We start from the raw sequence: 26,496 nt of genomic DNA on the forward strand, positions 1-26,496 counted from the left end.
CTTTTTGTTAATCAAAGGTATTAAGGGATATGGGCCAAAGGCGGGTATATGGAGTTAGATCACAGATCAGCCATGATCTAATTGAATGGCACAACAGGCTCGAGGGGCTGAATGGCCTACTCCTAGAAACAGCCTGCAGCAGTAACAATTCTATTAAAGTAAGAAAATTGAACTGGGCAAGGCAATAATCACCTCCATGGCTAAAGGTCAATATTCTGCAAGATCCTGTCAGGAAAAAAAACATTTAGAAGGCCAAATCTGAATTAGGAAGATACAAATAAAAGAGAGAGTGATTCGAGTGGCTGTATTGTAGTGGGTAAAAGAACACAATGTCTATGGCTAGCTTAATGAGGACTGACCAACTCAAATCAGCTCATCATAGATACATATCTGAGAACTGCTCTAAACTGCAAAATTTCCAGATGAGTTTCCAAGGATGGAAGGAAAAGGTAATCAAATTTACATCCAATACACGGCCAATCTCACGGTCCCAGCTCGATAAGCATAAACTCACATGCCAAACCTTTACGGACAAGATGTTTCATGTTGTGTTTGCTGGAAAGTCACCCAAAATTTAAGCTTTAGCATGAAAGCTCCCTCTGTGGCGCAGCAGATTCAAAATTATTCACAAGAAAAGCACTTCATTCAAAACAACAATTATCTCATAAGGCTCAAGTTATCAAAGTCCTCGTATGTTGAATTCCCAACAACCAGAAACAGCCTTCTCTAAAAACTCATCACCGGGAAGTGTGGACTACAATAGATGCAATATCTGTATTTTGAACTACTGCAATATGGTTTTCAGCCAGTTTTAGTGTGTTTATTTCCAAAAACACAAATACTTGTAGCACAGGAACTAAATGTGACTATCGTGTCACCAATCATGTGAATCAGTTTACTCATTCATATTGGATCACTCAGTTTGATTTTAAAATGGGACCTATTTTGACATACTAATCTAAAAATAGCAGCTTAAATGTATGTGATGTCACTCTCAACCATTCAAAATAGCATCACTGACCCAGATGTTGACAGTTCACTAAGTAACTTGTAAAACATCCCCCAAAAAACTCTATTTTAGCTTAAAATGTCTATCAAATTCTTAAAAAAATAAACTGCAGATATTAGATTTCCACTTATTTAAAAAAATCAAATCTTCACTTAACATTTTCCCAATATTGACAAATCTGTGTAAAATATTAGCCCCGTCAATTTATCGGGATGGTGGAGCCCCAGTTCACAGCTTTTCAAAGTGGGATAGCTAGCGGAATCCAAGTGAGACTGAGGTATCAGATTTCCGTCCATCTGTGATAACAATCCTGCAATTTTTTTTGTCTTCATTCTTGGGATATTGGCGTCACTATCCAGGCCGATATTTATGGTCCATCCCTAGTTACCCTCGAGAAGGTGGTGGGCCTTCATCTTGAAACGTTTCACTGGAAAGATGAGCAGGAATGGCCCACTGGCAGCCTTCATTTTTTAATATTTCTGACTTTGAGTACATAGTAATATTAAAAGGACAATTTCTAACATAATAGCACTGCTGGCCTTTGGGCTATTAGCATAGTCTTTTGGAAGTTGGGACAGGAAATATCCTCAGGGACACATCAGTTTAAAGACAACTGCACCCGGTTAGACCAGAAGTACAACTAAGCTAATAGTCCTGATGGAACTTCTCTCTTTGCCAAACGGAGTTGACAATTTTGTTGCCGAATGTGCTGTTAGCAGGAAGCAACGCACAACCACAGACCATTTCATGAAATGACTGGAATTTGTATCGCATAGCTTATACCGTGCAGCAGTATAGCAAGTCATTTCAACAACTAGCACTTTTAACATAGATAAATGTCCCAAGGCATTTCACAACGGCATAATAAAAATAAAGGATGCTGAGTCAATGAAGATATTAGGAGGGCTGACCAATAGAGGTGGGCGTTAAGGAGAGCGGTGGAGAAGCAGAGGGATTTAGGGTGGGAATTCCAGAGAATGGGACAAGGGGGCTGGAGCCATGCCCCAATGGTGGCGCACAAGAGGTTTCAATGAAACTCTCCACATTGCTGGCTGATTTAAATTTTTTCACGCAAGAAACGGGCTTCAAATTAAGCAGATTGTAGTTGCACATCACTCCACAGGATCACTACAGATGAAGGCGGCCATTCAGCCCATCTTAATTCCTCCATTCAGAATGATACTAAATGTATTTAATTGCAGTTTTTCTGTCTCCACTATTGCATCTGCAGTATTTTGCTTTTGTACGGTTATCTGGGAGCCTGTTCCATGTGTTAATCACTGTGTGTAAAAAGTGCTTCCTGATAGACCTAAATTTACCTTTTACTATTCTAAATCTACATTTCCTTGTACTGTTGTCACCATTCCCTTAATAGTGCCTCTAGCCAAGCTGTTCCAGTACAGCTACAACACTGGCATCTATCCGACAATGTGGAAAACTGCCCAGGTATGTCCTGTCCACAAAAAGCAGGACAAATCCAATCCAGCCAATTACCGCCACATCAGTCTACTCTCAATCATCAGCAAAGTGATGGAAGGTGTCATCGACAGTGCTATCAAGCGGCACTTACTCACCAATAGCCTGCTCACTGATGCCCAGTTTGGGTTTCGCCAAGAACATTCGGCTACCAACCTCATTAGCGCCTTGGTCCAAACATGGACAAAGGAGCTGAATTCCAGAGGAGAGAGTGACTGCCCTTGACAACAAGGCAGCATTTGACTGAGTGTGGCATCAAGGTGCCCCAGTAAAACTGAAGTCAATGCGAATCAGGGGGGAAAACTCTCCACTGGCTGGAGTCATACCTAGCACAAAGGAAGATGGTTGTGGTGGTTGAAGGTCAATCATCATAGCCCCAGGACATCGCTGCAGGAGTTCCTCAGGGCAGTGTCCTAAGGCTAACCATCTTCAGCTGCTTAGTCAATGACATTCCCTCCAGCATAAGGTCAGAAATGGGTATGTTCGCTGATGACTGTACAGTGTTCAGTGTCATTCACAACTCCTCAGATAATGAAGCAGTCCATGCCCGCATGCAACAAGACTTGGGCGACGTTTGGGCTTGGGCTAAGTGGCAGATAACATTCGTGCCACAGAAGTGCCAGGCAATGACGATCTCCAACAAATGTAAGAAGTCACACAACACCAGGTTATAGTCCAACAGCTTTATTTGAAATCACAAGCTTTCGGAGCGCTGCTCCTTCGTCAGGTGACGAAGGAGCAGCGCTCCGAAAGCTTGTGATTTCAAATAAAGCTGTTGGACTATAACCTGGTGTTGTGTGACTTCTTACATTTGTCCACCCCAGTCCAACTCCGGCATCTCCACACCATATCTCCAACAAGCAAGAGTCTAACCACTGCCCTTGACATTCAATGGCATTACCATTGCCAAATCCCCCACCATCAACATCCTGGAGGTCACCATTGACCAGAAACTTAACTGGACCAGCCACATAAATACTGTGGCAACAAGAGCAGGTCAGAGGTTAGGTATTCTGCAGCGAGTGTCTCACCTCCTCACTCCCCAAAGTCTTTCCACCATCTACAAGGCACAAGTCAGGAGTGTGATGGAATACTCTCCACTTGCCTGGACGAGCGCAGCTCCAACAACACAAGAAGCTCGACACCATCCAAGACAAAGCAGCCTGCTCGATTGGCACCCCATCCACCACCTTAAACATTCACTCCCTCCACCACCGGTGTACCGTGGCTGCAGTGTGTACCATCTACAAGATGCACTGCAACAACTCGCCAAGGCTTCTTCGGCAGCACCTCCCAAACCCACGACCTCTTCCACCTAGAAGGACAAGGGCAGCAGGTGCATGGGAACACCACCACCTCAAAGTTCCCCTCCAGTCACACACCATCCTGACTTAGAAGTATATCGCCGATCCTTCATCGTTGCTGGGTCAGAATTCTGGAGCTCCCGACCTAACAGCACTGTGGGAGTACCTTCACCACATGGACTGCAGCGTTTCAAGGCAGCAGCTCACCACCATCTTCTCAAGGGCAATAAATGCTGGGTTTGCCAGCGACACCCACATCTCAAACAAATTTTTAAAAAATGTACACCTCTGAAAGACCATCTCTCCTTTGCAGGCTTGAAAGCCCAGGTTTCTCCATAACTCAGAGCCCTGACACTGGGGATCAGTCTGGTGGCCCAGCTTTCTCCCCATATCCCTTGATCCCTTTAGCCTTAAGAAAAATATCTAACTCCTTCTTGAATATATTTAATGAATTGGCCTCCACTGCCTTCTGTGGTAGAGAATTCCACAGGATCACCACTCTCTGGGTGAAGAAATTCCTCCTCATCTCAGTCCTAAATGGCTTACCCCTTATCCTTAGACTGTGACCCCTGGTTCTGGACTCCCCCGCCATCGGGAACATCCTTCCTGCATCTAGTCTGTCTATGTTGTGGAGATGCCGGAGTTGGACTGGGGTGGACAAATGTAAGAAATCACACAACACCAGGTTATAGTCCAACAGCTTTATTTGAAATCACAAGCTTTCGGAGCGCTGCTCCTTCTTCAGGTGAAGTGGAGAAATGCATAAAGACACAGCTTATATAGTCAGAGAATCATGTCAGATGTTTACAGGTAACCTTTCCAACTGCCATTTATCACACCTCGGCAGAGAGATAATCACAGCAGTCAAAGGTGTGAATGGTGTCCAAACAGGTCAGTCAGGGAAACATTACATCAAAGAACAATGAGGTGGGGTCACAAGGGGTCAAATATTGCAGATGCTGGGGTCTGTATGAAAAACAAAAAACATTTTTTTTGGCTGGAAATCACAGCAGGTCCAGCCGCATCTGTGTAGAGAGAACAAGCCAATGTCGACTCGAGTCTGGATGACCCTGCATCAGGTGGGGTTACATGTAGCGTGACATGAACCCAAGATCTCGGTTAAGGCCGTCTTCATGGGTGCGGAACTTGGCTATCAGTTTCTGCTCGACGATTTTGCGTTGTCGTGTGTCTCGAAGGCCACCTTGGAGAATGCTTACCTGAAGATCGGAGGCTGAATGTCCTTGACTGCTGAAGTGTTCCCCGACTGGGAGGGAACACTCCTGCCTGGTGATTGTTGCGCGGTGTCCGTTCATCCGTTGTCGCAGTGTCTGCATGGTCTCGCCGATGTACCATGCTCCGGGGCATGTTCAACACAGATACCATCATCACACGTGAGGACACCACCCACCAGGTACATGGTACACACTCATGTGACTCGGCCAACGTTGTCTACCTCATACGTTGCAGGAAAGGATGCCCCGGAGCATGGTACATCGGCGAGACCATGCAGACACTGCGACAACGGATGAACGGACACCGCGCAACAATCACCAGGCAGCAGTGTTCCCTCCCAGTCGGGGAACACTTCAGCAGTCAAGGACATTCAGCCTCCGATCTTCGGGTAAGCATTCTCCAAGGTGGCCTTCGAGACACACGACAACGCAAAATCGTCGAGCAGAAACTGATAGCCAAGTTCCGCACCCATGAGGACGGCCTTAACCAAGATCTTGGGTTCATGTCACGCTACATGTAACCCCACCTGATGCAGGGTCATCCAGACTCGAGTCGACATTGGCTTGTTCTCTCTACACAGATGCGGCTGGACCTGCTGTGATTTCCAGCCAAAAAAAATGTTTTTTGTCTGTTTTTTTGTTTTTCATACAGACCCCAGCATCTGCAATATTTGACCCCTTGTGACCCCACCTCATTGTTCTTTGATGTAATGTTTCCCTGACTGACCTGTTTGGACACCATTCACACCTTTGACTGCTGTGATTATCTCTCTGCCGAGGTGTGATAAATGGCAGTTGGAAAGGTTACCTGTAAACATCTGACATGATTCTCTGACTATATAAGCTGTGTCTTTATGCATTTCTCCACTTCACCTGAAGAAGGAGCAGCGCTCCAAAAGCTTGTGATTTCAAATAAAGCTGTTGGACTATAACCTGGTGTTGTGTGATTTCTTACACTAGTCTGTCTAGACTTGTTAGAATTTTATAAGTTTCAATGAGATCCCCTCTCATTCTTCTAAACTCCAGCGAGTATAAGCCCAATCGACCCAATCTCTCCTCATACATCATTCCTACCATCCCAAGTATCAGCTTGGTGAATCTTCACTGCACTCCCTCCATGGCAAGAACATCCTTCCTCAGATAAGGCGACCAAAACTGCACACAATACTCAAGGTGTGGTCTCACCAAGGCCCTGTACAACTGCAGCAAGACATCCTTGCTCCTGTACTCAAACCCTCTCGCTACGAAGGCCAACATACCATTTGCCTTCTTAACCAATGTGCTGGAACCCAAAACCTGCTGGCTCAGAAGGCTGACAGCTTAGGGCTAGTGGTTAATGTCAGAGGTTAAGGTTTCGGGTTCGTGAATGATTAGGATCAGAAACCGTTCATTTTTATTATTGACAATATTGTCCCTACAAACCCCCGGAGTACAGCCACCTGCTGTGTGTTTCCCGCACCCTCCTGCAAACCCCAGGCTCCGCCACAGCCCGCGACCTTGCGCTTTATTTCTCCCCCACCCCCTAGTACTTACAAACGCCGGCTTCTGCTCTCCGGGCCGCTCCCTGGCGCTCTCCACCCAGGCTCCCACCGGCACCACGGCCTGGTTCCGCTCGGCCAGCACCCGGGCCGCGCGGGAGCGCGAGTAGCCATCACCGCGGGCCGGGGCTGTCGCGGCCCGCCTGCACGGTGCCTTCAGCGGCATGAGGAGGGGAGAGAGTGCCGCTGACGGGACGGGACGGGCCGGGCCCACTCTCCGCTCCCGCCGGCAATTCAAGCCCAACCGCCACTCGCTATCGCGAGACCTCTCCCCAACTCTCGCGGGACCTGCTCCAATCTCCGCAATGCACTGAGCTGACCAATAGGATTGCGACGGCCATCTTGGTAAAGGAGAAATAAAAACTGAAAATGCTGGAGATCCTCAGCGGGTCAGGCAGCATCTGTGAAGAGAGAAACAGAGTTAACGTTTCAGATTGATGACCAGTCGTCAGAACTGGAAAAAAGCAGGAAATGGAACAGATTTTTAAGCAAGGGTAGGGGCTGGGAAATGGGGAGGGGAATGAAAGAACAAAATGGAAGGCTTGTGATAGGCTGGAAGGCAGGAGAGATTAAGAGACATTAAGGAGAGCTTGATGCCAGGCAAGTTAGGAATATTTTTTTTCTTTTTCTCTCTCATATGGCAGCTGCTGATGGTTTTGCCATTGGCATTTACACCTCATCTAGCCCACCTTCGCGCCCAGGTGGTTCTGGAGATGGAGCACGGGTGTCCGCCGGCCTTCTGCAACCGGTGGGCACCGCAGGGACTGGAGTGCATCATCACTCCTGGCAACCAAATTTTAATTTATTGTTTCCTTTCATGCTTTAAGTTACAGTTTATTTGTTTATTGCTTCAGCGAAAGAGAACACCTCATCTAGAGTCGTCTATGTGGTGTATGTAACCTGTTCCACCTTCAGAGAACTTAAGCCTGTTCCACCTTAAGAGATGTACTACTTTCTCTGGCTGCTGTATACGTAATACCGGTGGTGACCACCGGTATATAAGTACTGTGTAGTGATATTGCTGTTAGTATAGCCCTGACCTCCAACTAGTAAAGACCTGTTGAAACGTTATTCTTGTAGTCTGTGTCAGTAATTAATCTTAAATACAACTAGAACACACAGACTTAACAGTGGCGACGAGTCCGATTCTTACCCTGCGGCAGTTTATATCCACGGCGGCTTCGTCCACAGAACGGGCGTCGAAGAGAGGCATCCACCCTCATCACCCTGCTGGAAGACACGTCGCGCGGCAGGCATCGAGAACCCGGAGTGCAGAAGATATCCTGAACTCGAAGCCTCCATCAGCGGCAGTCAGCTATCTTCCTTCTACCTCGGTGGTGGGTAAGCCGGTCAGCGACGCGAGCAGAAAGTCGGCCACGTTGGCTGTACAGACGGGGAGGGAAGACGGAGGAATAAGGGCGGTGAGATCGATCGCGACCGGAGATAAGGGCCGGGCCGCATTCGGGCCAAAAGGCGCAGCGCGGGGACATCGATCGCGGCTGGTGATAAGGGCCGGGCTGCATTCAGGCCAAAAAGGCACAGCGTCTGGGGCGACTGAAGGCGCGAGAGCCGCGGTGAAGGCGAACGCAGCCGGTGCTAATAACCGGGCTGCAAGAAGGGCTGCGAGGTGCGACATCGGGGAAGCGCGAATGCCCGAGGGAGCCGCGGTGAAGCGGAGACAGCGTCGGGGGAGTTACTAACCGCTGGGAAAGGGGAGCAGCAGCGGCACGCCAAACGCCATTGCAGCCAGCGGGTGAAGAAGGCGAGCGCGGGAAAGACTGCCAAGCGCGGGAAACCGCCATTTTGTAGGCGGAGGACGAAGACAAGAGCGGGAAGCCGCCATCTTGGAAAAAGGGAAATCACTAAAAAAATTGCAACGATGCCTAAACATGGGAACATTAATACCTTTGATAGCGACATCGAAGATTGGGCCACGTATGTAGAACGCATACAAAATTATTGTAAAGCAAATAAAATCCCAGATGATGAGAAAGCACTAACTTTATTAAACTTAATGGGTGCGAAGACATACGGGCAATTGAAACACCTTTTATCACCAGATGAACCGGCGGAGAAGACGTTCGAGGAGATTGTTACTGTCCTGAGAAATCATCTAAACCCCACGCCGCTGATGCTAGCGGAACGATTTAAATTTTACAGCAGAAAGCAGCTGAAAGATGAAAGCAATGCTGAATATTTAATGGAATTGCGTAAGCTAGCAAGGTACTGTCAGTTTGGAACGGGACTAACAGATGCGCTAAGAGATAAATTTGTGTGTGGATTATTAAAAGAAGATACACAAAAGCGACTGCTCGAGGAGAATGAGCTGACGCTTGAGAAAGCGGTCACTATGGCAGCATCACACGAAGCCGCAGCGAGAGGCATGGCAGTAATGCAGCTACGGTCACCGGAACTCAGTACAAATCAATTGGTTTTGAGTACTGTAAAATGTTATCGTTGTGGAAAGACAACGCACGATCAGAACCAGTGTTGGTTTAAAAACCAAGAATGCAGAACGTGTGGCAGGCTTGGCCACATAGCTAAAGTATGCCGGTCAGGAAAGAAGACCAGCAACAAAAAGTCACCGCAAGGAAAATACATAAAGGTACACAAGGTGACAAAGAACAGTTCGAACGAACAGAAGTCAGATTCAGATGCCAGCAGTAATGAACTGGGTAGCTTAAGAGTACACAACGTTGGTAAGGATGCAGATCTCCAGACAATTTGGGTCACTCTTCAGATAGCAGGAGTCCAAGTAAAGATGGAATTGGACACTGGATCGGCATTGACGGTCATGAATAAGAAAGATTACAAAAGGTTATTCCAACATATTCCCCTACGGGATACGGAGATTATATTACAGATATGTTCGGACAACGGACCACAGTTCGTGTCGGAATTCCAAAAATTCTTAAAGAAGAATGGGGTGAAACATTATACCTCTGCCCCATATCATCCGGCGACAAACGGGTTGGCCGAGAGATTTGTCCAAACATTCAAAAAGGCAATAAAGGCCATGAACGATGATCAGATTCCGCTACAACACAAGGTGGACAATTTCCTAATGGCATATCGAAACGCCGCTCATGCAGTAACTAACCAAAGTCCTGCCATGATGTTTTATAACAGGAGGTTGCGGTCCAGGTTGGACTTGTTAAAACCAAATGTGCGGAAGGAAGTGGAAAACAAACAGTTCCGGCATATTAATAACAAGACCACTCGAAGTTTCGACGTAGGACAACCAGTGTTGGCAAGGGACTATGGAAACGAAAAATGGCAGTCCGGAACAATTCGGGCCAGACAAGGACCTCTGATGTACACAGTAGATATTGGTAACAATGTGATAAGGCGTCATGCGGATCAACTGGTAGAATCGAGAGCAAGGGTTGAACCCATGGTTGCGACAGAGACAACTGTGGAAGACGTTAATGAACCTGAAGCATCTACCTCGGCAGGGAATGTACCTGATGATGACGTCCAATACATAGGAAACCAACTAGAGGAGTCACCTCAGCAACAAGAATCAGAGACCACTGAAAGGCATTATCCAACCCGAATCAGAAGGCCTCCTGAGAGACTGAACCTTTGAACTGTTTATACCTGAAGTTATATATGTATATATGTTATGTTATGTTAAATGGGGATATGACTGTTAAGCTAAAAAGGGAGGATTGTGGTGTATGTAACCTGTTCCACCTTAAGAGAACTTAAGCCTGTTCCACCTTAAGAGATGTACTACTTTCTCTGGCTGCTGTATACGTAATACCGGTGGTGACCACCGGTATATAAGTACTGTGTAGTGATATTGCTGTTAGTATAGCCCTGACCTCCAACTAGTAAAGACCTGTTGAAACGTTATTCTTGTAGTCTGTGTCAGTAATTAATCTTAAATACAACTAGAACACACAGACTTAACAGTCTATTGTTTCTTAACTTGTCCCATTACCATCTCCTTTTGTGTCACACCATCATCCCTTTTGTCATTGAATCTCTCCTGCCTTCCAGCCTATCACAGACCTTCCCTTTTGTTCTTTCCTCCCCTTCCCTGCCCCTACACTTGCTTAAAAATCTGTTACTTCTCTAACTTTTTCCAGTTCTGATGAAGGGTCATCGACTTGAAGCGTTAACTCTGTTTCTCTCTCCACGGATGCTGCCTGATCTGCTGAGTATTTCCAGCATTTTCTGTTTTTATTTAGGAATATTAGTGTGTGTAATGTATTATCACATGGTTTATCACATGATTTAGTATCAGCATGCTCAGTTTACTCTGGCCTAATAAAGCAAGCACATGGACTAAGCAACTCATCGTGTCTCTGTCTTTCACTTGTTTTACCCACATATATTTTTGGCAACGAGGATGGGATCCCAAAGCCATTTTTTAGGACTTATGGAAGGACACAGTGTTTTGCCTTTGAGTGGACAAGTTTAAGGTGAATTTGTGACACCCAAACTGAATTTTTGTGATGTTTTACTGTTAATGCTGATGCAGAATTGTCTGTGCTTCACCTTCGCGTGTATGTATACACAGCAACAGCGGCGTTGATTCTCACAGGTAAACAGGTAGTGTGCTGAGTCACTGTCCGATGGGATTGGGACAATCATGGCCATGCCTACAGGATTCATCAGAAGCCTTGACATGTATGACCGAGCTCACGAACCATTCAGTTCTTACATTGAGCAGATGGAGATTTTTTTTAAGGCTGAAAGAGTTAAAAGGGCTAAATTAAGGGAATTTAGGAACCGAGCATATATCCAATGTCCCATAGGGAAGTATGGTGGATTTGGAATGTGGCCAAATGGTCAAACTGTCAGCTGCTACCTGAATAATGTGTACAAACTGTCAGCTAATAATTGAATAATGTGGTCAAATGGTCAAACTGTCAGTTGCTACTTGAATAATGTGCACAAACTATTAGCTACCAATTGAGGAATGTGGTAAAGATAACATATGGGGTCACAGGACTATGTAACGGTCAAAATGTGCACACGGGTCGCAAGAATTTGCACCCGAAATCAACTGTATGATGTAAGCCACGACTTAGAACAAAAAACTGTATATAAGGCAGGGGATCTTAGCGATTGGAGAGCATTCATCCCAGCATGAGTGACTCCCCTGTCGGCTTGTAAATAAAGTTGCTTTACTGAACGAACCTCCGGACTCCGAGTGATTGATTGGGAATAAGGCGGACGTCGACCCTTTATATCAGAGGGTCCGTCTCGGGGAGAAGAAGCTCTCCCGGTTTACCCTTACAAAGGCCAATAACATTATTGAGACCGAAGGTGCAGATGAGAATGTTCAAGCTTAAAATGAATGGAAGAAAGCAATTTTTCTAATGGAAATCGGGCCAGATGTCTACGGAACCTTGACAAACCAACTTGCACCAGGGAAAGCGAAGGGTGTGTCGTTTGGAGACATTGTCGAGAAACTCGAGGACCATTTTGACCCAAAGCTGTCGGAAATAGCAGAGAGCTATAAGTTTGGTACCAGAAACCAAAAACAAAGTGAAACCATCAATGAGTACATTGTAGCTCTTAAGAACCTGTCTTTGCATTGTAACTTTGGAGGTGTTCTGGCCAATATTTATCCCTCAACCAACATAACAAAAACAAATTATCTGGTCATTGTCACATTGCTGTTTGTGGGACCTTGTGTGCAAATTGGCTGCCGTGTTTCTCACATTGCAACAATGACTCCACTTCAGAAAGTACTACTGTAAAGCGCTTTGAGACGTCTGGTGGTCGTGAAAGGCGCTATATAAATGCAAGTCTTTTTCATTTTTGGATCGTGCGTTGCGACATCGGTTTGTGTGTGGACTGGTGGATGAGCGCACACAGTCCCAAGTTACTGAACACTCCGAACCTAATGTTTGACATAGCATGCAAAATTGCCCTATCTATGGAGATGGCATCTAACAATGCTAGGGAGCTCCGTCCAACTCAAGTGACTAGTGCAGCTGAGGTCTACAGTCACAAAGCCACTGCCAAACCTAAAGCTGTGAAACTGGGTCAAAAGCATATTGGTGAGAGTAGTTCAGTGAATTGGTATCGCTGCAATAGAAATCATTCACCACAGTCCTGCCAACACAAATGCAAAGTGTTTTCACTGCCAGGAGCAAGGCCATATTTCAACAGCTTGCAGAGCTAGATCGAAAGCAGGAAGTAAGAACCATTCTAGTGGCAATGCAAAGCAGTGACAATAAAAGGGAGGAGTTCACAATATTAAAGTGAACACAGCTGATGTTAAAGAACTAGGCTTCTACAGTATCTATGCCACTATGCTAGCAGTTGTGAGAAAGACTTCCATACAAAACTTTTGATCAACAAGCAATATATTGATATGTATATCGACATGGCGGCAGACTGCTCTATCATGAGTAAGGACACATATGAGAGTAAGTTTAACCAAATACCACTTACAAAGAGTACCGTAGAGTTAAAAACCTACTCCGGAGAAATCCTAGAGATGTGGACAGATGGAATATACAGTTCAACACAATGGCCAGTCAGTAAAGCTGCCTATTATTGTAGCGAGCTACAACAACGGGCCAACCCTCATGGGCAAAGACTGGTTGAGAAAGTTAAAACTAGACTGGAAAAACATTTTCAGTGTAGATGCTTCAAAGAAGCGACTCGACACAATGCTAAAGAAGTACGAAAGCATGTTTACAGACAGTTATGAAGGCATCACTGGGTATGACACACATTTCCACATCAAGTCCAATGCAAAGCCTGCCTATTGTAAGGCAAGGCATTGAAAAGTCAGGTGGAGGAGGAGCTAGCGAAGCTGAGAGAGAACGGAGTGCTTGTAAAAACTGACAAAAGTGAATGGGCTACCCCGATTGTGGTAGTGCCCAAAGCAAATAAAACTGTAAGCTTGTGCGGTGACTACAAAGTTACTATCAACCAAGCAGTTGATGATGAGCAGTACCCGTTACCTACATCACAAGATTTGTATGCAGCACTTTCTGGGTTAAAGGTTTTCTCCAAACTTGACCTGTCGCATGCTTACGCTCAGCTGAATGTTGACAAAGAGAATCAACAGTATCTCACCATCAACACTCACAAGTGACTGGACTCATACACCAAGCTGCTGTACGGTGTAAAGTCCTCCCCCAAAACCTTCCAGGCTAGGATGGATAAGCTTTTGCAAGGAGTTCCAAATTGCTTATGCAATCAAGGCGATGTGCTGATCACAATAAGCAGCGAGGAAGAAAATCTAGAAGTGTTAGATATAATTCTTCAAAGGTTGAATGCCCACAATGTCAAATTGAAAAGGAGTGAATGTGCTTTTGTGCAGTCCAAGGTTGTGTACCTTGGACTGAAAGTTGATGCAAATGGCTTGCAACCAGTGAAGGAAAAGGTTGATGCTGTCATCAATGCTCCAAAGCCACAGAACGTGTCTGAGTTAAAATCTGTCCTTGGAATGGTCCAGTACTATGCACGTTTCTTACCTGAGTTAGTGACCATGTTAGCTCCATTGCACGAGCTCCTCAAGAAGGATGTCCCGTGGAAGTGGACAAAAGCACAACAGGAAGCTTACGATGCTTGTAAGAGAAGTCTCTCTAGCGATGCTCTACTTGTGCACTGCGACACAGAGCGTGAGCTTAAGTTAGCGTGTGATGCGTCCAGCTATGGTGTGGGAGCTGTCATAAGCCACGTAATGGATAATGGCCAGGAGAAACCAATCGTGTTCGCATCGCGAACCCTCACAAAGAGCGAAAGAAATTATGCGCAAATTGAAAAGGAAGCACTCGCAATAGTGCTTTGGAATCAAGAAATTCCAACAGTTCCTGATCAGCAGAAACTTTACCCTGATAACTGATCACAAACCGCTCCTAGCAATATTGGGGCCCAAATCTGCCATCCCTGCAATGGCTGCATCCAGAATGCAACATTGGGCAGTGTTGTTGTCACAATATGATTACATGATTGAATATCACACTTCAAAGCAAAACACAATCACAGATGCTTTGTCCAGGTTGCCACATGAAAACTCGTGTTGAGAGTGAAGGTGAGATTTTCACCCTAGGTGCAGTTGACAATGACTTTCCCGTGAATGCAACTGAGATTGTAGATGAGACTCAAAAGGACTCAGTACTGAAAAGAGTGTATGAAAACACCTTGAATGGATGGACCGATCAGTGTCTGGACACAGAATTGAAACCATTCCATAACCTTCATACTGAATTGTCCTGTGAGCAAGGTGATATCAAGTGGGGAAACAGAGTGGTGGTACCTACTTTGAGTTCAGAACCAAAACAAAAGTGTCTGAAAATTGGTTCAACACCGAAACCTTCAGTAAGGAGATCAGGAAGGCTCCGCAAACCTGTTATTAAACTGGATTTGTAGTTCATTTAAAAGAAAAAAGCCAGGAGTTTTTGTTATGTGGTACATGTAATGCTGGGAAAGGTGGGACCAGAGTTTTGTTGTATTTGAGAGGGGAATACATACCTTTTTTTTAAGGGGAAAGCAGTGTGATGTATTATCCCATGGCTTGTCACATGGTTTAGTATGAGCATGCTCAGTTCACTCTGGCCTAGTAAAGCAAGCACATGGACTAGCAAGGAGATGACATAAATTGGCTAGAAAAAGCAATAATCCTGAGGATTGGGAGCAGTTTAGGATTCAACAAAGGAGGACAAAGGGATTAATTAAGAAAGGGAAAATAGAATATGAGTGTAAGCTATCAGGGAACATAAAAACTGACTGTAAAAACTTTTATAGATATGTGAAGAGAAAAAGATTGGTGAAGTCAAGCGTAGGTCCCTTACAGTCAGAATCAGGGGAATTTATAATGGGAAACAAAGAAATGGCAGACCAACTAAATTCATACTTTGGTTCTGTCTTCACAAAGGAGGACACAAATAACCTCCCAGAGATGCCGGGGAACATAGGGCCTGATGAAAGGGTGGAACTGAAAGAAATCAGTATTTGTAGGGAAATGGTGTTAGGAAAATTGATGGGACTAAAGGCTGATAAATCCCCAGGGCCTGATAATCTACATCCCAGGGTACTTAAGGAAGTGGCCCTGGAAATAGTAGATGCATTGCTGGTCATCTTCCAGAACTCAGACTCTGGAACAGTACCCATGGATTGGAGGGTAGCTAATGTTACCCCACTATTCAAAAAAGGTGGTCGAGAAAAAGCGGGGAATTATAGACCGGTAAGCCTGACATCGGTAGTGGGGAAAATGCTAGAATCTATTATAAAAGATGTAATAGCAGAGCACTTGGTAAGCAGTGACAGGATCGTACAAAGTCAACATGGATTTACAAAAGGTAAATCATGCTTGACTAATCTACTGGAATTTTTTGAGGATGTAACTGGTAAAATAGATAAGGGAGAACCAGTGGATGTGGTGTATTTGGACTTTCAGAAGGCTTTCGATAAGGTCCCACATAAGAGATTAGCGTGCAAAATTAAGGCACATGGGATTGGGGGCAAGGTATTGACTTGGATAGAGAACTGGTTGGCGGACAGAAAGCAAAGAGTTGGAATAAACGGGTCGTTTTCCGAGTGGCAGGCAGTGACTAGTGGGGTACCACAAGGATTGGTCCTAGGACCCCAGCTGTTCACAATATATATTAATGATCTGGACGAGGGAATTGGATGTAATATCTCCAAATTTGCAGACGACACAAAGCTGGGTGGGAGGGTAAGCTGTGAGGAGGATGTCGTGAAACTCCAGTATGATTTGGACAGATTGGGCAGAAACATGGCAAATGCACTATAATGTGGATAAATGTGAGGTTATCCACTTTGGTGGCAAAAACAGGAAGGCAGATTATTATTTGAATGGCAATAGATTGGGAGAAGGGGAAGTGCAAAGAGACCTGGGTGTTCTTGTGCACCAGTCGCTGAAGGTAAGCATGCAGGTGCAGCAGGCGGTTAAGAAGGCAAATGGTATGTTGGCCTTCGTAGCAAGAGGGTTCGAGTACAGGAACAAGGATGTCTTGCTACAGTTGTACAGGGCCTTGGTGAGACCGCACCTTGAGTACTGTGTGCAGTTTTGGTCGCCTTACCTGAGGAAGGACGTTCTTGCCATGGAAGGAGTGCAGCGAAGATTCACCAGGCTGATACCTGGGATGGCAGGAATGACGTATGAGGAGAGATTGTGTCGATTGGGCTTATACTCACTGGAGTTTAGAAGATTGAGGGGGGATCTCATCGAAACCTATAAAATTCTATCAGGCCTGGACAGACTAGATGCAGGAAGGATGTTTATGATGGCCGGGGAGTCCAGAACCAGGGGTCATAGTCTAAGGATAAGGGGTAAGCCATTTAGGACTGAAATGAGGAGGAATTTCTTCACCCAGAGAGTGGTGAACCTGTGGAATTCTCTGCCAGAGGGCGGTGGAGGCCAGTTCATTAAATATATTCAAGAAAGAGTTGGATATATTTCTTAAGGCTAAAGGGATCAAGGGATATGGGGAGAAGGCAGGGACAGGGTACTGAATTTGGATGATCAGCCATGATCTCATTGAATGGCGGAGCAGGCTCGAAGGGCCGAATGGCCTACTCCTACTCCTATCTTCTATGTTTCTATGTAACTCATCCTGTCTCTGTCCTTCATTTGTTCTACCCACCTATATTATCGTGTATGGGACAACTGTAGAAATAATCTTCAGCATCCCCCCCTCTCCCTGATTCCTTCCTGTCATATTCCTTCCTGTGGCTTACTTTCTACCATATTCCACGCCCAAACCGCCATACTCATGGTGTAGCCCTTATCTCTGAATCACACCTTGGTCTGTCTCCCTACTCCTCCGGCAACTTCTCCTCCTTCGAGCATCTCACCTTGTTCCACCTCTCATGTCTTTCTTTTAAAATTCGTATTCTGCACCGCCCACCCAAATACCACACCAATTTTCCCAATGAGATATCTTCTCTGCCTTCCTCCCTCTGCCTCTGTACCAAACGACTTCTCATCCTCGGTGATTTCAACCTCCACCTCAACTCTTCTTGCTCCCTCTCCTCTGAGTTCATTGCCCTCCTTTCCTCCCTTAATCTCTCCCTTCATATCAACTCCCCCGCCCATATACATAGCCACCCCTCGATCTTACCATCTCATGTAGCCTCGCTATCCCCTCCGTAAACCGATAAGGCAACCTCCGACCTTTTCCTTATATCACTCTCTACCCATATTCCCTTACCCCTCCTAAACTCACTTCTTTTCGTATCCACCCTTGAAAAAACTCTCCCTCAAGTACCTTACCACTGCACTTTCTAATTCCCAATGATCTAGCCTTTGGCCTACAATTCTTAAAGACATCTCTGCAGCTACTGACTTATAAGTCACACCCTCTCCACCACCTTTGATGCCCTTGTCCCCACTAAAATCATTACAGGCTTTCAGCCTAGTCGGGAATGGTAGCATAGTGGTTCTGTTACTGGGCTAGTAATCCAGGAGGCTTGGACTAATGATCCAGAGACGTGAGTTCAAATCCCAGCAGCTGGAGAATTTAAATTCAGTTAAATAAATCTGGAATAAAAACTAGTATCGGTAATGGTGACCATGAAACTATCGGATTGTCGTAAAAACCCATCTGGTTCACTAATGCCCTTTAGGGAAGGAAATCTGCCTTCCTTACCCGGTCTGGCCTATATGTGAATTCAGACCCACAGCGATGTGGTTGACTCTTAGCTGCCCTCTGAAATGGCCCAGCAAGCCACTGTTGTAACAAAACGCTATGAGACACCAGATGATCGACCTCGGCACTGGACATGACAACAACACACCCAGCCCAGTCGACCCTGCAAAGTCCTCTTCAGCAACATCTGGGAACTTGTCCCACAGACTAGTCAAGCAACAGCCTGACATAGTCATACTCACAGAATCATACCTTTCAGTCAATGTCCCAGACTCCTCCATCACCATCCCTGGGAATGTTGCATCCCACTGGAAGAACAGACCCACCAGGGGTGGCGCCACAGTGGCCTACTGTAAGATTCGCAAAATTTTGAACATTGTCCTATAAGGGTCTATTGGCAGAAAAGGCCTTGTTTTTAAAGACTGTTTTAAAAGAAGCCCAGGAAAAGGGGCACACAAAATGGCCGCCAGACCCCGTGACCAGCTTTTGGGACATTTTAAAATGGTTCCTGCAGTCCCCAGACAGCCTTTGTGGATTCAGCCCACAGTAAGTTCTGGAAGGCAGTTTCGGAGAAAACAAAACCAGACAGAGCCCCATACATATAGATTGGATGCAGATCCGATCAGATCGGCCTGTAGATAAAGGCCATCTAAATGTTTACCCAGACAAAGGGGAACAGATTCAAGTTCAAAGGGGGACATTAAAGATAATACAAGGTCATTCCAGACCAGAGATGGCAGTTACCGGCCATCCCGAAGATACTTTAAAAACAAAGACTACCCCGCTGTGTTACAAGCCCACCAAAAGTTAAACAAAGACTAACCTTGATATGGCGGGAGATAAGGGCCTCTTTGAAAAGTATAATTGGGGACCCGGAATAGCTATCGGTAGCCAGCCTTTTTCGGTAGCCATTGAGGAGCATCAGCTTCATTGGTGCAGAGTTCGAGTGGAGACGACGGAGGATCGAGATTTGAGAGGGAGATCAAGTCAGCATCCAGCCCCGGGGTAACTGTCGGGAGATCATCGACCAACCCCGGTACGCTGACAAGACAAGAAGAAACGCATATGATACTGGTAAAACAGTTGGTCTCTCTCCACACCGACATCCAGGCCTGCTAACATCCAGCCTGTCCGAGTCCATCACCTCGAGGGAGAGAAGAGTGTGTCGCAGCCCGCTGCGTTCCGCTGACCACGTGGAGACAGGACGCCTGAGAGGACCAAAATGCAGACTTCAAAACCTCTATGTTTCTAACTGGGATTGGTGAGCATGTTTCTGGCTCCTCATAATCTAATCTAGCTAGGCTTAGGGGGTGGGCATTTTAGGGGATAATTAACAATAAGTTGTCCCTCGATGTTCTGTGTGTTTCCCTATTTCATGATGAACCTTGTAGAGCATAATATGCCATTGGTTAGTACTGTATTATGATTTGTTTTTCCCTCCCATGTACCTTATTGGCTTATATTCAATTTTTCATTTATGCAATAAAATTTCATTTCGTTTCATTAAACTTGGTCTATAGAGTATTCTCTGCATTGTAGTTCCTGCCTCAAAGTCCAGTGTATAGAACCTAAGGGGTGAGTGGGTCGAACCACTCGGTGAATTACTGTGCAAGAGAGAGAGGCCTCTAGAGCGAGAGAGAGAGAAACCTCGGCGATCGAAAACCCCCTACACTACTGTCGGCTGGGAGTGGCCCCAGGAGTCCTCAACATTGACTATGGCCCCCATGAAGTCTCATAGCTTCAGGTCAAGCATGGGCAAGGAAGCCTCCAGCTGATTACTGCCTACCACCCTCCCTCAGCTGATGAATCAGTGAACCTCCCTGTTGAACACCACTTGGAAGAAGCACTGAGGATAGCAAGGGCACAGAATGTACTCTGGGTTGGGAACTTCAATGTCCATCACCAAGAGTAGCTCAGTAGCACCACTACTGACCAAGCTGGCTGAGTCCCGAAGGACATAGCTGCCAGACTGGGCCTGTGGCAGGTGGTGAGAGAACCAACATGAGGGAAAAACCTACTTGACCTCATCCTCACCAATCTACCTGCCGCAGATGCGTCTGTCCATGACAGTATTAGTAGCAGTGACCACCGCACAGTCCTTGTGGAGACGAAATCCCGTCTTCACGCTGAGGACACTCTCCAATGCGGCACTACCACTGTGCTAAATGGGATAGATTCAGAACAGATTTGGCAGCTCAAAACTGGGGATCCATGAGGCGCTGTGGGCCATCAGCAGCAGCAGAATTGTATTCCACCACAATCTGTAACCTCTTGGCCTGGCATATCCCTCACTCTACCATTACCATCAAGCCAGGGGACCAACCCTGGTTCAATGAGGAGTGCAGAAGAGTATGCCAGGAACAGTACCAGGTGTATCTGAAAATGAGGTGCTGATATACCTATCAATTCGTCCAATGAAAAGCGACGAGTTAGGAAAGTAACTATAGGTTTTTATTGACTAAATAACAGAGCCCACCCTCATGGGTGATCGGATCCAGCAAGGAGGAATACCAGCCAGTCGACTACCTTTATACCTGGGCAGGTAGGTGGAGCCATGGGCGGAGTCAGTGATGGTCAGCCCAGGTATAACAGTGTGACAAGAGGCGACCTCGTATAGTGATACAACAGTGAGAACAGTGAGAACAATATAACAGTGATAACTATAGTGTAACGATAGTGAACGATAAAAGTGGTTTACCACATTCACCCCTTCTTTAGATTTGAGTCCGGCGGGGTGAAGTGTACTACCAGTTCTGGTATGTCAGTCTGTCCGGAGGCCTCGTAAGCCTCTCCGATCGTCGCAGCGGCGGTGTTGCATTATCCGGTGTTAATGCTGGTGTCTGCGTGGTCGGCGAAGGCTCGTGGGGTTCCGGCATGCCGTCTACCTGGGCTGGAATTGGGGGGGTGGTGGGGGGGGGTAAAGGTGGTGTCTCCGGAGTGCCCGAGAGTGCGAGGTCTCGTAAGGAGACAGTATCCTCCCGCCCGTCTGGGTAAGCCACGTAGGCATACTGGGGGTTGGCGTGCAGGAGGTTCACCATCTCGACCAGGGGGTCCGTTTTATGGGCCCTCACGTGCTTTCGCAGCAGGACGGGCCCCGGAGAGGTCAGCCAGGTTGGTAGAGTGGTTCCCGTAGTCGACTTCCTGGGGAAAACAAACATTCGTTCATGGGGGGTGGCGTTAATGGCAGTGCAAAGTAGTGACCGGATGGAATGCAACGCTGTCGGGAGGACTTCCTGCCAGCGGGAGGTTGGGAGGCCCTTAGACTTTAAGGCTAAGATGACGGCCTTCCAGACAGTCGCGTTCTCTCTTTCCACCTGGCCGTTCCCTCGGGGGTTGTAGCTGGTGGTCCTGCTTGCTGCAATACCTCTCGCTAGTAGGAACTGGTGGAGTTCCTCGCTCATGAAGGAGGAGCCTATGTATAGTTCGGGAACCCGAACAAGGCGAAGAGTTCGTTCAGGCATTTAATGACCGTGGTACTGGTCATGTCTGGGCAGGGGAAGGCAAAGGGGAAACGGGAGTACTCATCAACGATGTTGAGGAAGTACACATTACGGTCGGATGACGGTAGGGGCCCCTTAAAGTCGATGCTCAGGCGCTCGAAGGGGCGGGTGGCCTTGATCAGGCTTGCTTTGTCCGGCCTATAGAAGTGCGGTTTGCACTCGGCACAGGTCTGGCAGTTCCTGGTCATGGTCCTGACCTCCTCGATGGAGTAGGTCAGGTTGCGGGCCTTAATGAAATGGTAAAGTCTGGTGACCCCGGGGTGGCAGAGGTCGTTGTGGAGGGTCTGAAGTCTATCAATATGCGCGCTGGCGCATGTAATTCGTGAAAGAGCATCAGGGGGTTCGTTCAGCTTACCTGGCCGGTACAAGATCTCATAATCGTAGGTGGATAGCTCGATTCTCCACCTCAAGATCTTGTCATTCTTGATTTTGCCCCTCAGCTTGTTATTAAACATGAAAGCGACCGAACGCTGGTCGGTGAGGAGGGTAAATCGTTTGCCTGCCAAGTAATGCCTCCAGCGTCGTACCGCCTCCACGATCGCCTGGGCTTCCTTCTCGACCGACGAGTGTCGGATCTCAGGGCCCTGTAGGGTCCTTGAGAAGAAGGCCACCGGCCTCCCCTCCTGGTTAAGGGTAGCGGCTAGGGCGAAGTCGGATGCATCGCTCTCCACTTGGAAGGGGATGGACTCATCCACTGCGTGCATTGTGGCCTTGGCTATGTCTCCCTTAATGAGGGAGAAGGCCGCGCACGCCTCCTCCGTGAGGGGGAAGGATGTGGACTTCATGAGGGGTCTGGCTTTGTCCGCATAATTGGGCACCCATTGGGCATAGTAGGCGAAGAGTCCCAGGGTTCTCTTAAGTGCCTTAGGACAGTGGGGGAGGGGTAGCTCCATGAGGGGGCGCATTCTTTCGGGGTCGGGGCCGATGACTCCGTTCTCTACTACACAGCCGAGGATAGCAAGGCGTGAGGTGTTAAACACACATTTCTCCTTATTGTCGGTGAGGTTCAGCCGTTGGGCCGTACGGAGGAATTTCTCCAGATTCACATCATGGTCCTGCCGGTCGCGGCCGCAGATGGTGACGTTATCTAGATAAGGGAACGTGGCCTGCAGTCCGTTCTGGTCGACCATCCGGTCCATCTCCCTTTGGAAGACCGACACCCCGTTGGTGACACCGAAGGGGACCCTAAGGAAGTGGTAGAGGCGCCCGTTCGCCTCGAAGGCGGTATACTGGCGGTCCTCCGGGCTGATAGGGAGTTGGTGGTAGGCCGACTTAAGGTCGATGGTCGAGAATACTCGGTATTGTGCAATCTGATTGACCATGTCAGATATGCGGGGAAGGGGGTATGCGTCCAGCTGGGTGTACCTGTTTATGGTCTGGCTGTAGTCGATGACCAAGCGATTTTTATCGCCGGTTTTAACGACCACGACCTGGGCACGCCAGGGGCTGCTGCTCCCCTCGATGATGCCCTCTTTCAGGAGGCGCCGCACCTCATAGCTAATGAAGGCCCTGTCCCCGGTGCTGTACCGCCTGCTCTTGGTAGCGACGGGTTTGCAGTCGGGGGTTAGGTTAGCGAACAGGGAAGGTGGCGGGACCTTGAGGGTGGATAGGCTGCAGGTGTTACGCGGTGGGCGGTTTAACATCCGCTGGTTGTCGACTGTGAGTGGGGGGAGGGGTCCACCGTATGCTAGGGTGACACTTTGGAGGTGGGATTGGAAGTCCAGCCCTAGTAGGACGGCAGCGCAGAGCTGGGGGAGGACGAGGAGTTTAAAGTTTTTATACTCCGTACCCTTAACCGACAGGGTCACAACACAGTAGCCGCTGATGTCCGTGGCGTGGGACCTTGATGCCATCGAGATTCGGTTGCGCGTTGGCAGGACGGGGAGGGAGTAGTGGCTCACCGTGTCTGGGTGGATGAAGCTCTCCGTGCTTCCGCTGTCGAACAGGCAGGTCGTGGCGTGGCCGTTTACTTTGATGTCCATCATCGACTTGGACAGGTGATGCGGGCGGGCTTGATCCAGAGTGACGGAGGCTAGTGTGTAGCTGAGCGAGTCGTTGTCGTCTGCGGGTGAGGCGGTCATCAGGTCTGGAGGCACGGTGGCAGTCGAGCGTGGTGGGTAAAATGGCGTCTCCCACGAGGTTGGACAAAATGGCTGCCCCCATAACTCACATGAGGCACTATTGGGGTCGGTTGCCTTGATCAAAGATGGCCGCCCCCATGACTCACGTGTGGGGATGCTGGCCTCTGTTGCCTTGAAGGAAGATGGCCGCCCCCACAGTTCGCATGAGGCACTGCTGGCCTCTGAAGATCCACTTCTGCAGGCCTTAGCAAGGTGGCCTTTCTTCCTGCAGGTTGAGCAGGTGGAGTTCCTAGCTGGGCAGCGCGACCTCGGGTGTTTCTCCTGGCCGCAGAAAAAGCAGCCGCGGGGGTCCGATGTCGGAGCCGGTACCGGGGGTGGCGGTCCCGATTGGGTCCGGGACGCCGACGCTGAGGTAGGTCCCGGGGGCGGCGCGGTGAAGGGTATTGCGGTAGGGCTCGGGCCCGAGTCCCAGGGTCGCGAACAGTACCTGGAGAACGCCTCCTGGTCCCGATGGGCCACCTCCAGGGAGAGAGCGAGGGCTGCCAGGTCGAGGTCCTTTGCTTCCAGTAATCGCTGCCGTGAGTAGTCGGACCGTAGGCCTTTCACGAAGGCATCGCGGACGTTGTCTTCCGTATTTTCTGCCGCCGTTACTGCTTTAAAGTTACAGTCTCTGCCGAGTGCTTGTAGCACCCGTAAAAATTCCTCCACCGGCTCCCCTGGCAGTTGCGGGCGGGACCTTAGGAGGTGCCTGGTATACATGGGGTTTACCGGGGTTTGGTACTGTCTTTTCAGCCGGTTGATGGCGTCCTCGTATGTTTTAAGGTCCCGGATGAGCGCGAATACTTTAGGGCTCAGTTGGGCGTTCAGAACTCTTAGCTTGGATCTCTGAGGCACGTTGGACTCTTCCAGGTAGGCTTCAAAGCAGCCCAGCCAGTGATCGAAGTCGAGGGCTGCGTTCGCTGCCCGTGGATTTAGATCCAGGTACGGTGGTCTGAGGGCTCGCAGCCAAGCCGGCTGTTGTGATTGTTGCGGCTCGGCGTCTGAAGGCTGCTGTGGCTGTTGTGGCGGGGCGTCTGGATGAGACATCTTAAAATTTAGTCAATAAAATTGATATACCTATCAATTCGTCCAATGAAAAGCGACGAGTTAGGAAAGTAACTATAGGTTTTTATTGACTAAATAACAGAGCCCACCCTCATGGGTGATCGGATCCAGCAAGGAGGAATACCAGCCAGTCGACTACCTTTATACCTGGGCAGGTAGGTGGAGCCATGGGCGGAGTCAGTGATGGTCAGCCCAGGTATAACAGTGTGACAAGAGGCGACCTCGTATAGTGATACAACAGTGAGAACAGTGAGAACAATATAACAGTGATAACTATAGTGTAACGATAGTGAACGATAAAAGTGGTTTACCACAGGTGCCAATCTGGGGAAGCTGCAACACAGGACTACATGCATGCTGAACAGCGGGAGCAGCATGCTTTAGACAGAGCTAAGCGATCCCACAATCAACGGATCAGATCAAAACTCTGCAGTCCTGCCACATCCAGTCGTGAATAGTGGTGAACCATTAAACAACTAACGGGAGGAGGAAGCTCCATCCTAAATGATGGCAGAGGCCAGCATGCGAATGCAAAAGCCAAGGCTGAAGCGTTTGCAACCATCTTCAGCCAGAAGTGCCGAGTGGATGGTCCATATCGGCCTCCTCCTGAGGCCTCCACCATCACAGAAGCCAGTAATCAGTCAATTCAATTCACTCTACGTGATATCAAGTAATGGCTGAGCGCACTGGATACATCTCGGCTGTCGTGCTGAAGACTTGTGCTCCATAACTAGCCGCACCTCTAGCCAAGTTGTTCCAGTACAGCTACAACACTGGCATCTACCTGACAATGTGGAAAACCGCCCAGGTATGTCCTGTCCACAAAAAGCAGGACAAATCCAATCCGGTCAATTACCACTCCATCAGTCTACTCTCAATCATCAGCAAAGTGATGGCCAGTGTCGTTGACAGTGCTATCAAGTGACACTTACTCACCAATAACCTGCTCACCGATGCTTAGTTTAGGTTCCGCCAAGACCACTTGGCGCCAGACCTTATTACAGCCTTGGTCCAAACATGGATAAAGGAGCTAAATTCCAGAGGTGAGGTGAGAGTGACTGCCCTTGACATCAAGGCAGCATTTGACCGAATGTGGCATCAAGGAGCTTTAGTAAAATTGAAGTCAATGGAAATCGGGGGAAAACTCTCCACTGGCTGGAGTCATACCTAGCACAAAGGAAGATGGTTGTGGTTATTGGCAGTCAATCACCTCAGCCCCAGGACATCGCTTTAGGAATTCCTCAGGGCAGTGTCATAGGCCCAACGATCTTCAGCTGCTTCAGCAATGACCTTCCCTGCATCATAAGGTCAGAAGTGACATGAATCTTGTCATTCATGGGAAATGACTTATGAAATAATACTGGGCGGCCTGCTGGTGGCGCTGTCCAGAGAGAGAATAAATACTCGGGCATGGGGCCAGCTTGCTCAGGACATTCCTTAACAGGAACTAGTGAAGGACACAACTAGATCTCCATGTTGAAAAACAGTTGATTAAAGCCTTGTTTAATACACAGACCAAGTGCCTAGTAGTTTTCTTACGTCAAGAAGTGTGGTTGTTCACTGATGATTGCAGTGTTCAGTTCCGTTCACAACTCCTCAGAAAATGAAGCAGTCCATGCCCACATGCAGCAAGGCCTGGATGACGTTCAGGCTTGGGCTGA

At 47.8% G+C, this 26,496-nt stretch overlaps 1 protein-coding gene across 2 annotated transcripts in view; it reads right to left on the bottom strand.

Annotated features, from left to right (window-relative positions):
* Window positions 1-6,810, bottom strand: part of ccdc15 (coiled-coil domain containing 15) — a 33,643-nt gene extending 26,833 nt beyond the window's left edge. Inside the window, exon 1 of one of the 2 annotated variants that reach the window (XM_085968095.1) lies at window positions 6,555-6,810. In XM_085968095.1, the coding sequence (XP_085824221.1) occupies window positions 6,555-6,725 (171 nt within the window). In that variant the 5' untranslated portion in view covers window positions 6,726-6,810. The remainder of the gene's footprint in view (window positions 1-6,554) is intronic. The other variant, XM_085968094.1, reaches the window with a different exon arrangement.
* Window positions 6,811-26,496: the final 19,686 nt, after the last annotated feature.

Source organism: Somniosus microcephalus, chromosome 26, assembly GCF_052327205.1.
Source record: "Somniosus microcephalus isolate GS21.2 chromosome 26, FLI_Smic_1.0, whole genome shotgun sequence".
Lineage (NCBI taxonomy): Eukaryota > Metazoa > Chordata > Chondrichthyes > Squaliformes > Somniosidae > Somniosus > Somniosus microcephalus.